The 12,119-nt window shown below is 40.4% G+C and overlaps 1 protein-coding gene across 4 annotated transcripts in view; it reads left to right on the forward strand.

Moving 5' to 3' along the window:
* DAAM2 (dishevelled associated activator of morphogenesis 2) overlaps window positions 1-12,119 on the forward strand; it is a 185,667-nt gene that overhangs the window by 144,249 nt on the left and 29,299 nt on the right. For 3 of the 4 annotated variants that reach the window (XM_048935124.1, XM_048935123.1, XM_048935122.1), the window contains exons 14-17: window positions 88-405; window positions 4,804-4,911; window positions 8,027-8,059; window positions 11,160-11,266. In XM_048935124.1, coding sequence (XP_048791081.1) covers window positions 88-405; window positions 4,804-4,911; window positions 8,027-8,059; window positions 11,160-11,266 — 566 coding nt within the window. The remainder of the gene's footprint in view (window positions 1-87; window positions 406-4,803; window positions 4,912-8,026; window positions 8,060-11,159; window positions 11,267-12,119) is intronic. The other variant, XM_048935126.1, reaches the window with a different exon arrangement.

Raw genomic sequence — 12,119 nt, forward strand, 5'->3', positions numbered from 1 at the left:
ATAATAAAATCACATCAGCTGGCAGTAAGGAGTTATTTTGCCTTTTAAGCTGTTTGCTTTCTTTTTCTGTGTGTTTTTTTTCTCCAGCAAGGGGGCAGCATTTCCTTCCCAGCCCCACCACCCCCTCCTCCAGGCGGCCCACTAGCACTGTCCTCTGCTCTCACCTCTGAGAATTTGCCCCCGCTACCACCTCCTCTGCCTTTCTCCAGCTGTCCACCTCCTCCTGCCCCACCACCTCCTCCAGGAGGACCTCCTCCCCCACCTGGAGCACCGCCTTTCTTCAGCTTGGGAGCGCCACCCCCTTCAACAACCACCTTCAGCAGTGCTGGTACCAGCCTGAAGAAGAAGTCTATCCCGCAGCCTTCACACCCACTGAAATCCTTCAACTGGGCTAAGCTGAGTGAGGTAAGAAATTCAATACTCTCACAATTAACTAAATTTCTCTGTATAACTCATTGTTGATTGACGCGATAAAGTGCAAGGTGACAGAAGACAGTGATATTGTGGCTTTCCTTGGGCTGAGCCACTGGGAATCAGTAACCACGTTGAGGAAGTTCTCCAGCAGCACATCTCCTTTGATGTCCAAGGCTCTGGATAGATTGAACTGCAGTAGATCTGTGCATACTGTTGGTTCAGCACAACTGCAGTGGTACTAAATACTGTAAGACAGAGCTGCACATCACCAGGGCTTTTGTGCCAGAGTTGCCCTCACTTGTGTATATGGTCAAAGGATGGACAGATCCAGTGTGGGCAAGACACTGTGAGAACCAGTTTCCAAACCCAGCTCCTCTACCCTGACAGAAGCAGTCACCAAGGAGAGAAAGGTGATCTTTTTCTCTACACCATTGTTTCATGGTTATGAGGCTAGCTGCTCTGCTTGTAGCATGATTACAGCTTTGACTCCTGAAAATAAAACTCTGAAGTGGAATTATAGGAGAAGAATTGGATTCCTCTCGTTGCATTCATTTTCTGCTACCTTGGTTGCTTCTTCTTCCCTCAACTTCTCTCTCTTCCTGATGGGTTTTTTTTTCTTTCTTTCCTTTTCTCTCCTTTTCTTTATGTCTTAATTTTTTAAAACTTATTTAGAAAGAAAGAAGTTCCTGTGTTGAGTTTGGATGGCTGCCTAGAAACCCAGGTTCTCTTTTAGACTGAAATTCACCCAGGGCCCAACTCAGGCATTTGGAATGAGTGTCCAGGGACCTCTGGAATGCCACAAGAATTCTTTCTCCCCCTCTCTCCTTTTCTTTAAAATAAAGTGAAGTGAAATATTTGCTGCACCGTCTGTGCTTGTCTGTCAAGGCCACGTGGGGGGTGTGGGAGAGAATGTAAGGATGGGGATTTATTTTCCTTTGCAGAACATGGACTTAGTGCTCTGACAACAACAAAAAAGAAAGAAAGAATAACTAATATATGTATATATATGAATGTATATGAAAAAGGAGAGCCACAGGTGTTTCTGTTTAGTGTACAGTAACTGTAGGCTTATCCTGCCCTCTGGTTAGGAGTGAAGGCAGCTGTGCTAATAAAATTGAAGAGCTGGGTGGTGAGGTAGGTAAAAGATGTTATTTTGAGGAAGGCAGAATAGATTGAAAATGGGGCATAAGATAGAGAAGTTTTCTTTTTGAGGTGTGTGTTAGTGTTTAAACCTAGTAAGGTACTTGCAAAACTGCAGAGATATGGGTGCAGAATTGCCTTGATCTTTGGGGTCCACTTTGTTACGGAGTTAAATGATTCCACTAGTCACTGAAGGCAGTGCATTTTGGTAATCTTCATCAAAGATCCTTGATTCCCTGATTCAGTACCAAGTGCTCTCTGTTCACATGGATATTCATCCTCTGAACATGAAGACATGGGTAGGTTGGATAGTCTCACCTTGCACTTTATTCCCATTGCAGCACTTCTGCTGTGTTCTCCTCAATTGTCAAAGTAGCCACACATAAATTACCAAAGACTCAACTCACATACTGACTGGGGACAGTATACCTCAGAATTTTGAGCATGGGAGACTGAGGCCTAATACAATGCATATTTAGGAAGTCTGATAAAAAAAATACATCTAATACCACATATATGTTTATCTTTAAAAACTTGTCTAGTTAACAAAGAGTTCAAGGGTATGTTTGCAATGAATACATGCAGTGTAGCAATGTGCAGTGATCCACTGTTGGAAACAGCTGCACTTGGGGAGAGGAGTGTGTCCAGAGAAGGACAACAAAGCTGGTGAGAGGTCTGGAGCAGAAGTCTTATGAGGAGTGGGTGAGGGAACTGGAATTGTTTAATTCAGAGGAGGAGACGCAGGGGAGACCTTATCACTCTCTACAACTACCTGAAAGGAGGTTGTGGTGAGATGAGGGTCAGCCTCTTCTCCTGCAGAAGCAATGATAGGATTAGAGGGAATGCCCCTATGTTGCACCAGGGGATATTCAGGTTAGATGTTAGGAAATATTTCCTATCCAAAAAGTGGTTAGGCACTGGAGCGGGCTGCCTAGGGAGGTGGTTGAGTCCCTGTCCCTGAATGTGTTCAAGAAACGTTTAGATGTTGTACTTACGCATGTCCAGATTCAACCTGGTCCAGATTAAAGTCTTAAAATGAAAATGAATTGAAACAGGAATAATTTTAACTTAATTTTTTTTTTCTGGGAAGATGAAAATGAAACCTACTTTCTACAGTCCCTTCTGAAGTCTCAGACCCTCCTGTTCTGGCAGTTCTACAATTCAGAGACCAGCCCATTCTGTAGCAGACTTTCATTATTCTATCCAGTCATGGGGAAACTGCACTTCCAAGAGAGTTTTACAGACAGACAGGTAGATGGCAAGATTCTCAAGACTAGCTGTCACTTGAGCCACATCCAAATCCAGCTCTTGACATTCCCAATGTTCTATCCCGGTGATGACTCCAAGGACCATTCCTGAAGTCATGTCCACTGGCTCCCCTCAATATATATTTTTCCATTTCAATGTTTGATGGAGCAACATGAGACAACGAGATGCTCAGAGAAACACTCTTGAGTTCAAATATGTCCCTCAGGATTTATAAAGCAAGGTTTATAAAGCCAGCCTGGAAACTGAAGGAGAATGAACACCATGTCTGGATGTTTCTGGCCAAGATTTGCAGTAGAAGCCAGAGTTAATTTTGTCTCCTATTCCTTTAGCTGAGATGAGCTTCCCAAACTTGTTTGTTGTGTTATAGTCAGTCATGCTTTTGCTGCTGTGGAAGGGAAAGCCACATGATTGCAAGGAACAGTGCAAAGACGTTGGTGAGTATGTTCAGGGATGAGTTCTGCTCCCTTTAGTGTATACTCTCACTGCAAACAGCACTGTAGCAATTTTAGCTGGACAGCCTTCCCTTCCCTTGTGCACTACCTGTGGAGGAAGGGTGTTGGTTATTCCTCTATAGTGCCTGCCCTGCCAGGAATTTCCTCCAGAACACTTCACACTTTTATTTCCCCATCATTTCATCCTTCCATCAGGTGTTTTTCCTTGCTCCTTCAGACTTGTGGTTTAGCACATTTCCCTCATTCCTTTGATGACTGTGAATGGGAAGTAGAGCCTGTTCCTAATTAGTTCTGATAATGAAGTGTTAACACACTTTTTGCTGTGTAGGTGCAAGTCAGGTACTTCAGAGCTGGAGCCTGTGAGAGGGTTTAATTTCCACTTTTTGCTGTTCCTGGCTTCTCTGCATCAGTGTTCTGCTTGCTCTTAATCTCCTGAGGTTTTCTCTTTACAATCCCTTCTGTCCATTTCCTTTTTCTTTTAATCAGCACCTTCCTTATTTTTCCAGTTAATGAAGTACATTAACTGTACACTTTATTAACTAAATGAACTCAAAGATACTGTGGTCAGGTGTGAAGAGCCTTGAATGACTTTGAATGAACGTTCTTAAGAATGAATAATTGCTCAAAGATTGTCCCACATTACATGTCTCTGGGAACAGCCTCTGGGAATGAGAAAGTAATTCAGTTGTTGTGTCCTCTTTGCTGGCAAGGATGTCTTTCCTGAGAAGATCAGCGGAAGACCTCAACTCCTCTCATAGTTTAGGTTGACTGCTGTCTGTTGGAGGTATCCCTGCTCGTGGCAGATGATCTGTAGGGTCTCTTCCAATCCAAATCATCCTGTGATTCTGTGATGAGGTAATGCCTGTAGTATAGCAGCTTATTTGTGTAGGGCTGATGAATAGCAAAGTTGGAGGAGTAACCTGTGCTTATTATGTAGTGTTTCTTTGCTTCCTGCTAATTATCTTCTGGAAAGCTAGGATTCCCTAGTATTCAAGGTAATGTACTGCACAGGTTTCAACATTTCCAGTTAGTGTATATGATGCTCTCTCAGAGATCTGAGTATAGCTAATATCTGAGCCAAAGAACTCAGATGGACAGGGGAGATAATATAATAGGAAATCGTTTTACTTCAAAGACTCAGGGCCTTAAAGGTAAAATAAAATCTTAGATTACTTTAACAGGCAGACAGAATAGAAACTGTACAGCCTTTGGGCTTTAGACCATAACATGGCGAAGTTTGCAGATGGGAATATGTATCTTGAGATGATCATGCATCCTGTATTCTTCCCAAGCTTTTTCCTCATAATGGTGACACTTCTTTCTCATGACCACTATCATTGCATTAAAGGATACATACTGTGGGATCATGGATATTGCTTGATTTTGCTAGTCTCTGAATGTGGCCTTTCATCAGAGGCTTGCTGTGATGGAAAAAAAAAAAAAAGTAATCAAAACCTAAGAAAAAAGCATTGAATGTACTTAGCTAAAAGGTTTTATTATCTCATGAAAATACAACCTTTTCTTTCAGGAGAGGATCCATGGCACAATCTGGAATGAGATCGATGATTTAAAGGCATTCAAGGTGTTGGATCTAGAAGATTTTGAAAAGATGTTCTCAGCGTATCAGAGACACCAGGTAAGAGTGGATTCTTCCACATTTTGTCTTCCTTGAATACGTAGAGTTGGAAAGAAGGCACATGCTTGATTTTTGCCCATCTACAGTCAGGCTGCATCACTTGCTGCTCTGCCGCTATTAAGAAAATCACAGGACCAAAAGTGTGGAGGTTCAGATTGGATATTAGGAAAAAATTCTTCTGTGAAAGAATGGTTAAGCACTGGAATGGGCTGCTCAGGAAGGTGATTGAGTTGCTGTCCCTGGAGGTGCCCAAGAAACATTTAAATGTTCCTAGGGACGTGGTTTAGTGAGGAGATATTGGTGGTAGGTGGACAGTTGGATTAGATGATCTTGGAGATCTTTTACAATCTTGGTGAGTCTATGATTCTATATGGTGGGCAAAGTAGAACCTTCTGTCATCATGATACTTGATGGACCGCTATCGGAGACAACACTTCCCAAGAGGTAATGCCCAATATGACCTCAGTACCCACTGGTTTCCAAAATCTCCTGAACTTTATGCTCATGCTTGATATCTATCTTTCTCTTATATCTTTTAATTCTCTATTTCCCAATGAAAAAAATCTTTAGTCATCCAAGAACTGCGCAAGGAGACTGAATTAGCTGCCTTTTGCTTTGTATCTTTTTCTCTTTTCGTAAATACCTGGTCCAACTGGCTGGGTGACAGAATCTGTCAAAATGAGAGATAGTAACACAAACGGCATACTTTAAAGGCAACCATTTATTATAATGTTTTTTTTCCCCTCCTCTTTTTCTTGGAAAGCAAGTTACCTTCAATCCATCTATCTCCATTGAATTAGATTTAACAGGAGAGAGATTGTACTCCCTGAACTCCTCCAGCTTTCTGTTTCTGTTTCTGGAATATGCTTGGAGAGCTTGAATCTTTCCTATTTTGCAGAATCAGATTATTTCTTTGGAATTTTAGGAAAAGACACAGACATGATTGTCATAAACAGCCTATATGATTAAGCCCCACAATAATAATGGTAATTTCATTGTTATCATTCACTATCTTATTCAGTACCTTACAATGAACACAGAATGAAGTCCCTTGCCTTTGGACTTTTCCATTCATTCCTCTATCTGCCTCATTATCATTTTTTCCTATCAGATTCAATAAACATAATTAATAACTTTTCTGATTTACTAGCTCACAATCATCTAGGTAAGCATCACATCTTGAACTGTGAAGACTGCAATGTTGCCTATTGCATGATGGCATTTAATTTCTTATTCTGCTCCTGCAAATAGCTGTTGAAGTGTGTCCCTCTCTATCTCTGCAAATCTCATTCACTGAAATAAAAAACTAGTTCACAGATAGGAAGAAAGGCACACGAAACTGCACTGCTGTAGAAGACTGGGTGTAGACCCTGTGCCAGTAGCTTAGTTATAGCAGAGAGCTTCCAGCTGTTGTGAAAGTAGGCGGACTGCCATCTGTGGACAACAGCAGCCACTGAGGTGCCATTCTAATGTAGTGGTTTTGTGCCAGCATGTGGCATTTGAGGTACAAATGCTGCAGCTTCCTCACCAGAAATGATCTTCCAAAGCCTTGCCACATTTGTTACCCCAGATATAAATTCAAAAATGTACTGGTCAATGTACTGGTCTGTTGATTCTTAGTTAGAAACATAATATTTATGGCTGTGTTACCAACTACTGAAAAGGTGCCTGACATATTCAGCTGTAAACTAGCGTGACCCTAAACCTAAACTTTCCCACTGAAATGAAGACATCATCTCAGTGATCTCTGTGGGTCTCAGAACAGTTCTCTCAGTGCTTGTTAAGCAAATTTTATAACAGTGGCTTCAGACACTGGAGTATCACTTATGCAATGTCATCATGGCTTTGTGCAGTTAAGTGTACTGATACCCTTCCAGCTTTCATTTTAGTTTCTAATTTCTATTTTTTTTTCATTTGTATTCTGCTGTTATTACTTTAAGTAATGCTTTCTTTTTCATCCATATTCACTCCAACAAAAACTAAATTCCAAACAACAAATCCTCATATTTCCATTTTCTTTTTTTATTTATGTTTTATTTTTATTTTTTCAAAGCCAGGCAACCAAAATTGCTTTTGAATCAAATTCTTATGAGAACTTTTCCAATTGATTCACACTTGGTCTTTTCTCCTCTTTTATTTTATTAATACTCTACTCTGGCCAAGCGTGTGTTTACCCTGGGTTTGTGACTTTTAAACTTCCTCCAAATGTCTGTAAAGAAAAATGTCAGTGAAAGCCCTGCTCTTTTGCATCTGAAATGTTGAACGAGTACAGACAAAGATATTTCTTTCTTTGCTGCTATTAATATGATCTTATTTTTTCAGCTTCATTTATATCTAACAGCTTTTTTTTTTTTTTTTTTTTTTTTTTTTTTTTTTTAATGATGAAGGATCTCTTCTCCTCTCTCAAGCCCAGTATGTCGTTTTGGGTGGCTGTTAGGAAAAGGAAAATTGTTCAGTGTACAGAAGGTTGGAGCAAGAGTTCTTACACGTGTCTTTTGACTTTGCTCCAATCTGACTGTGTAATATTGACCTTTTTGTTCAGTATATCTGATGTTTTCCTGGAGTATGGAGTAAGTCATGAAATAGTTGGTGTCTGTTAGCCAGTACTGCTGTAGGGTTTTTTTTTAGTAGTTACACGGTGCTTTTGGCTCTTAAGTTGTTGGCTCTTAGTTGTTAAAGCTATAATGTGCCATTGAAACAAGTTGTTACTATGAAAGGCAAACTGTGCCTGTGCGTTAGGGGAGGAGAACTGACCCTTGATTTTTAACCTTGGCAGTTCTTTCAGTAAGGCTCTGGACTAGATTTGTAAAGGTATTTGAGCATTATCCTAGTTAATGTTTCTAAACCTTAGAGATTTATGGTTTGGAAACTGAATTTATTCATTTCAGAAAAGACCTAGAACTCTTATTTCCCTAACACCTGCTGATTTAAAATATATAAAGAAGTGCTGAAATACCTTTAAGCCATGTGGGCCAGTATTATTTGCTAAGCATTTTATTCTCTTAGAAAACAGTCTGTGTCTAAATTCAGCTGCCTTGTTAAACTTGGTGTACTTCTCTGTTACTGACTTTTGGCATGTTTCCTTCTTTGTTATTTGTGGCTGCTGTCTGCATAGGACCTGCTAACTAACCCCTCTTCCTGCAAGCAGGTGAGTATCACTGTCTGCCTTCTGATCCTCTCACAGTGCTTGGGAAGGAGATGCTACACCATGCTGTCATAGGATCATGCCTCATCTCATTCCAGTCTTTCATATGTCCTTATACCTCTGCTTCCTGGGTGGAGAAGGTAGTAAAAACAATTTTGTCAGTTGTGCTAGCTCTGTTATAGAAAGATACAGTTCCTGTTCAATTAGCTGTTACCACTCTGTGGTTTCTGCTGGTGACTCTGTAGTTCCCATTAGGATGATTCTGAGCAAAAAGATCAGAGGCAAAGTGTCTCTCATTTTATTCATTATCTAAGCAAAATTTTGGGGAGAGACTTTTGAGAAGAGCAAGACTCTTACAAGGGGATTTTTGAGATGTCATGACAAGTGTCCTGGTGGCATATAATGGAAAGTATGGAAAGCAAGAAAGCAGTTCTTGCTGTGAGTACTCAGGGGATTGTAACTAGAAAGTTTCCTCTGTTGCTGGAAGAGACTAATAAATGCATCTAGGCCACAAACAATTTATCATCATGGCAATGTGTACCATAAAACAAGTCTGTGGGATAGAGTAGATTTTTGAATTTGTAATTAAAATCTCAAATCGGAAGGACTGTTTGAAATATACAGCACAATGTTAGTCCTCATAGACTGTAAAGAATAATGTGAAAAATGTTGGGACACTGTTTTGTAGTTTGACAACAGCTCCAGCTGTTCTTGCTCTGTGTGTTTGGCTTATCCCACAAAAACTGGTCACTACTGCCTCCTTGCTCTTCTTTTTCTGTGTCTAAGAGAACACAGATAGTGTACATGCAATCTGTTTTCCTTCAGTTAAGTTTGCAATCTGGCTTCAGTAAAACCTGAAGCTTCATCTGCTTTTGCTTACACAGAACTCCAAATGTCTATAAATACTCTCTCCTCAATATGAGTTGGAGAGAATATATTTTTAGATGAGACTAGGCCACTCCTTATGACCAAGGAGTGGGCCATGTCTGAATAGTTCAGGTATTCATCTCTGTTGAACCTTCAGGGCTGGGGAATTGAAACGGGATGGAGACTGTTATACTAATCCCTCCTGCATGGCTTTAGGGGAAGACATCTGAACACACTGCATAGCCAAGCCTTGAAATACACAGTATGTAGCCAAGCCCTGAAATTACTTTATTTTTTTTCTTTTTTCTTGGGATGGGTGCTGTGTAATGGTAACCAGCTGTACTTGTCTGCAAACACTAGCTAGTAAGAGACAGTGAAGCTTTTAAATTGGGAACAAAGCACGGACCTACCGGTACCTTGCTTGCCTCTCAGTGTTCAGCAGCTGCCTATTTCCCTATTCCCCTGCCCTCCACCGCAAAAACTGAGGAAATTCAGAAAAATTGGACATCTCTGCATACATCCTGGGGGTGCACTGCTCTTCTGTTTTGTTAGTTTTCCTCAAAAATAATAAGCTTACTAAATGTTCTTTTTTTTCCTTCCTTAGAAACTCTTTTTGATTTGTCCAGTAGTTTTGTGTTTTCTTTCTTTCCCAACTAGACACTCTGGGCTTCTCAAGCAGAACTATAGTATGCATGTCTTTGGCTAATGGATTGTACCTGCTTATAATGCTACTTCATATTGGTAGTGGCTCCCTGCAACACATTTGCATGTGGTTGTATGAATCCTTTGTGTATCCAGGAGCAGCACAGGCTCGCTGTGGCTGTACCATGAACTACAATGGGAAGTAACAGTATGAATCTCTCCAGGGTTTACATTTAAATTTCAGATACATGGGTATTAAAAAATCTCTTGAAGTTGATTAATTAGGAGAGCAGTAAACCCTTCGAAAGCATCATACCTCATATTAGGAGTTAATAACTCAAAACAGACACTAACATAAGTAGGATCTGAGCTGAAGAACTTTCAGTCCAAGGTATTAATTCTAGAAATTGCACACTTATCACGGTCTTACATTTTTCCATGGGTATCTGCTGTTGACCACACTCAGAGACGGGACACTGGACAGGACACTGAAGGTCCAACCCAGCATGTTTGCTGTTATGTCCAATGGAAGAGATCTTGTTAATAATTTGACGGATGCATTCAGAGCTGGATTATACTAGTTAGTTTCAAAATCTCAAGGAATGATAATGAGTGTAATGAAAAGTCATTTTTAAAGAAATTCCAACAACAGCTAGCTGGGAAGATAAAAGCCATCCTGTTTCCAGTTTCCTCTGCTGATTACTTGGGAGCTATTATGCAAGATTATAACTTCTTATCATTACCTCTATTTCTGTTTAAGGAATGGTGTTAAAAGATGCAAAATGGAATTACAGAAAGCCAATCTCTAGAAGTATCACAAAATTCATGCCTGATATTTAGGCAGGACAAGGAGTCAGAGACTTGTGGATGATCAGGCTAGGTCTGCAATTAGTTTCTGTCTATGCTCTGTATCTAACATCTTGGACTGGTATTTTCCAGAGTAGTGAGTTCGGCAGTGGGGATATACACAAGAGTTTGAGAAAAATTGTTTTCTCCATATTTAATTGTATTAATTCATCTAAAAAGAGAAGCTAGTTCAAATATAGTTGTTGGTGACTTAATAAGTATATAGTACGATGAAGGCTGTCTTGCCCTACTGTTTGTCACTCACATGCAGCATGGATAAGATTGGTCCAATGGCAGCCTTAAGAGATGTTGAAAGGATGCTTCCTGATTGGGCTGCAGCATTTCAAAAGCACTGTGTAACCTCTGCAAAAGATATCCAGCTGAAGGATAAGCGATGACACTAGTGGGCTTTGCCAGACGTGCCCAGTTTTTCTGTCAGACTAGATTTACCTTAATAATCTACATAATAATATCACAACTGTTCATAGAGTGAATCCTGTAAGTTAGAATCAGATCCAGTATTTGGTGATCTTACAGGTGATAATGAATGACTCATGTCTGTCTAGTAGTGCAGGCTGTACCTACATGTTTTCTGGCCTTCATGCTTCCTTTTCTCATCATGCGGGTGGATTTGCCCAAGTTGGGATTTTTTTTCATCATACTGAACTAACTCTATCAGCATTGGGTGAGTAGATAAGGAAAAACATGATACTGACTGTCTTCCCCCCCTTTTTTCAATTATACACAGAAAGAGATGGGTTCAACAGAAGACCTTTACCTCTCCACACGAAAGGTGAAAGAGCTCTCTGTGATTGATGGCCGGAGGGCCCAGAATTGTGTCATTCTCCTTTCCAAGTAAGTGTGCTAAGTCTTAGCTGGCAACATAAGCTGTGGTCAACACAGAGGCAAGAGGGGAGTGGAATTTAACAAATAGACATGTACTTTTTCTTACCTACACCTGTTGTCCAATACCTGTAGCACTTCAAACAAAATTCTTTTGCAGCTTAATAAATGCACAAGTGCACAAGTGCCTTTGTGAAGTGTTAGCTCTCTTAGTATGCACACATGCACACACAATTGTTTATTAAGCAGGTAGGCATAGAAAACAGAATGTATCTGAACACATCACTAGAAAGCTATTGGTACTTATGGGCAGATGAAATGAGCTGGTTGGCAGTGCTTCCACTTCACTTTAAGTGGTGTGTCTCCCATGTGGTTTGTATGTCAATTAGCTCAATTTGTTCTGTATGTTGTTTTTCAAATGTTGCTGTGAACATCTTGGAATACAGCAGCGTTGAGAGTGGTGATCATCTTTATCATTCATCAGAAAGTTGGCAAATATAAGAAAAGGTATTCAAGAACTAGGTCTTGTATTTGTAAACTAGGCTTCAGAAAGCATGATTCAACTTTGCATGCTCTTCTAATGACCTTATATCTTCAGATGCTGTGACATCAGGGATACCTGTATGTTTTTCATGACTTTCTGCCAACCTGTGTGCTGGGCTGGATATCTGTCACTAAACAGCAAATTTGTACAGGGACCGAACCACCTGAGAATCTTACCTTCCCTGTCAGAGCAGGAAGCAAGTCTGGGAAACCTGGGCAGTACTGAGCATGAAAACTGTTCCAGTGATTAGCAGAAAATATAGCTTTGTGTGATTGTCTGCTCTAGCAAGGTAACAGTTAAAAGCAATGCTGCAGCCAGACC

The sequence above is a fragment of the Lagopus muta genome, chromosome 2 (genome assembly GCF_023343835.1).
Source record: "Lagopus muta isolate bLagMut1 chromosome 2, bLagMut1 primary, whole genome shotgun sequence".
NCBI lineage: Eukaryota > Metazoa > Chordata > Aves > Galliformes > Phasianidae > Lagopus > Lagopus muta.